Source organism: Halyomorpha halys, unplaced genomic scaffold (assembly GCF_000696795.3).
Source record: "Halyomorpha halys isolate HHAL.00 unplaced genomic scaffold, Hhal_1.1 Scaffold609.1, whole genome shotgun sequence".
Lineage (NCBI taxonomy): Eukaryota > Metazoa > Arthropoda > Insecta > Hemiptera > Pentatomidae > Halyomorpha > Halyomorpha halys.
Genome location: NW_027108275.1, coordinates 166,893 through 169,349, shown reverse-complemented (window position 1 = coordinate 169,349; position 2,457 = coordinate 166,893). Strand labels below are relative to the sequence as shown.

The 2,457-nt window shown below is 31.4% G+C and overlaps 1 protein-coding gene across 1 annotated transcript in view; it reads left to right on the top strand.

The window, feature by feature from the left end:
- LOC106684740 (uncharacterized) overlaps positions 1 to 2,457 on the top strand; it is a gene marked incomplete in the record, with an annotated part of 14,889 nt that overhangs the window by 10,867 nt on the left and 1,565 nt on the right. The window contains 1 exon segment of the mRNA XM_067046633.1: positions 2,347 to 2,436. Within this exon segment, the coding sequence (XP_066902734.1) occupies positions 2,347 to 2,436 (90 nt within the window).

Sequence of the window (2,457 nt, the reverse complement as noted above, 5' to 3'; positions counted from 1 at the left end):
TGGCTATCTTCTGCATAATTAAATTCTAAATTCTGCTCTTAAACATTTATCCAATGCTAAATCGTCATAGAATCTATATTGAAAATACAGAGACTGATTTTAAGGATTTAGTCAGTCTGTGAATTGACATTGACATCAGTTGCCAACTGACTAAGCTGGTATTGATAGGAGCTCACTCCAATATCCAGGTACTTATTAATATTGAATCCACACTCACGCCTGTTTCCACTGTCCAATATCCGACACATTCAATAACACCCCTAAATTAGTAAACTTTCACTTTGAAATGACAGTTCGAATCGGAAAAGAGCAATTAAAAGAGGATAAACTGGCAATAAAGAATAAAAACAAATATATAGCTAACGAACAGGACTCATAATATTTCAATGATATAGAGGGATTAGTATTCAATTACAGGTTTGATTTTATTTCAATATATTTTAGAAAAAATCATTTTCTCACATACTAGCTTATCAAATAAAAATGCATAATGTTTTATTACTTTTAACCTTCAAATACTCATTTTGAAACGAAAGATATTTTTTATAACATTATGTTTATGCCAATCAATTATTTCTATTTCTAATTAGTAAGTTAATAAGTAATTCGTACTTTGAATTACTTATTAACTTTTTGTAGCAACTTAAACTTAACTTTTTACTGTTCCAGAAAAGTATATGTAAGTTGAAATCATTTTAATCTAATCTCTATATGCTTTTAAAAATAAAAAATGATTTTATGAAGCGCGTAGTTTCAAAAACAGCTCCATCCAAAATTTTAAAAAAATTCAGGAGAGTGAAAAAACTTGCAATTAACACCCCGGTGGTTATCATGGTGTAAGGCATCACTTTGAAGCTAATTTTCACGGGGGAAGGAGAGTGTTCTGCCCCTCGGCAGTATGGTGTAGTGTATCGAGAGCATGCGCAAAATAGAAAAAAGGGCATTTCAGTGGATGGAGCTGGTCTTCCTACCCGCCTCATGTATCAAAATTATTTCTTTAGAATATTAGTATATTCTATTTAATTGTAAATTGAAATTTGATACATTTTTAATTTTGTTTCTTTAAAATATTAGGTCAAAATATCGGTTTAGTACTTTGTAAGAGAGTACTGTTTCTTGAAAAATGAATATATATATATTTGTGTGTGTGTTCAAAAATATGTCCCACCATCAGAATTTTCGTTATTCAAGGATACCTATGACAGGATGGACCCCGAAGCCACAGGGTGGACTCAGGAGTACAGTAACAGAGTAAATAATTATCTACAAAAGCCGGATTTCGACCCGGGTCCTTGGAGTTAGTAACACACCTCCTTACTCACAGAGCTACCCCGCTCCACAAATTAAATTATACCAGATAATTGTCTACCTAAGGGTCGTCAGTTGCTCAGGTTGTTGAGGTGCAGGTCTTACCAATCTAAGATCTGCGGGCGGCGCCGGTTCTAATCAGGCCTGGGGCGTTGGCTTTTTTCATGAAAAACTTGACTCCCCACATTGGTTAGAATAGGTTAGTCACCTGTAGGTAAACCCCCCCCCCTGTATGTAAAAAATTACCATGAAAGGGGTCATAAAAAAAAAATTGTCTACCTAGTTCCAACATGACCTAACAGGTTAAAACACAAGAAGTTTTATAGTTTTTAAAATTATTTAAAGTCTACCACTTCTTTCTCATTGGTGGGAGGAGAGGTAGAGGATAAAGTAAATAAATCATAAAATATAGTTTAAAAATGAATAAATATATTCACATTTTAATCAAGACTTAATAAAATAACAGACAATAAAAAGTAATGAGGTGTAGATAGTTGACCGTAGATTAAGGATTGGAGAAGTTTGTCGGGGGGTGGTAAAGTTAGCTAGAGTTGCTGGCCTACCTTCTACGCCATAACCCCTGATGAAGACCTGAAATTCAGGTCGAAACGTCGTCATAAAATAAATAAATATGGTTTTGTTTATTTATGTTGTTCTTTGCTGACCGCACCCCCCGACATTATTGGAGAAGTAATAATAAAAATTAATATTTCAATAAAAAGGATATTAAAAATAGATAAAGGTATAACATTTTTATCAAAGTTAATGATTAATAAGAAAAATAAATAAAGGCCTATTATTTAATTTATTTTTTAATCTTTAAATACCGAGCTCAAGTAATTAAATGAAAGATAGGTAACATATCCATTGACTAATAAAATTATTTCCAGCGATCATAAAACACAAAATGGATCAAATTATTAAATATTATGAATATGTATATATAACATATTCATAATGTATCATTATGTTAAGAAACTAAAATTAGTTGATAATATTTATATTTTAAACTAATTTTAAATTGAATGAAATTCATAGGTACGGTTTTTCTTAAAGAAGTTGATGATGCAAGAACTAAAATTTTCACTGTTGGGCCTTGTGGAACAAAACGACCTCAATATTATTTTAGTAAGTCTATTAAATATCTAT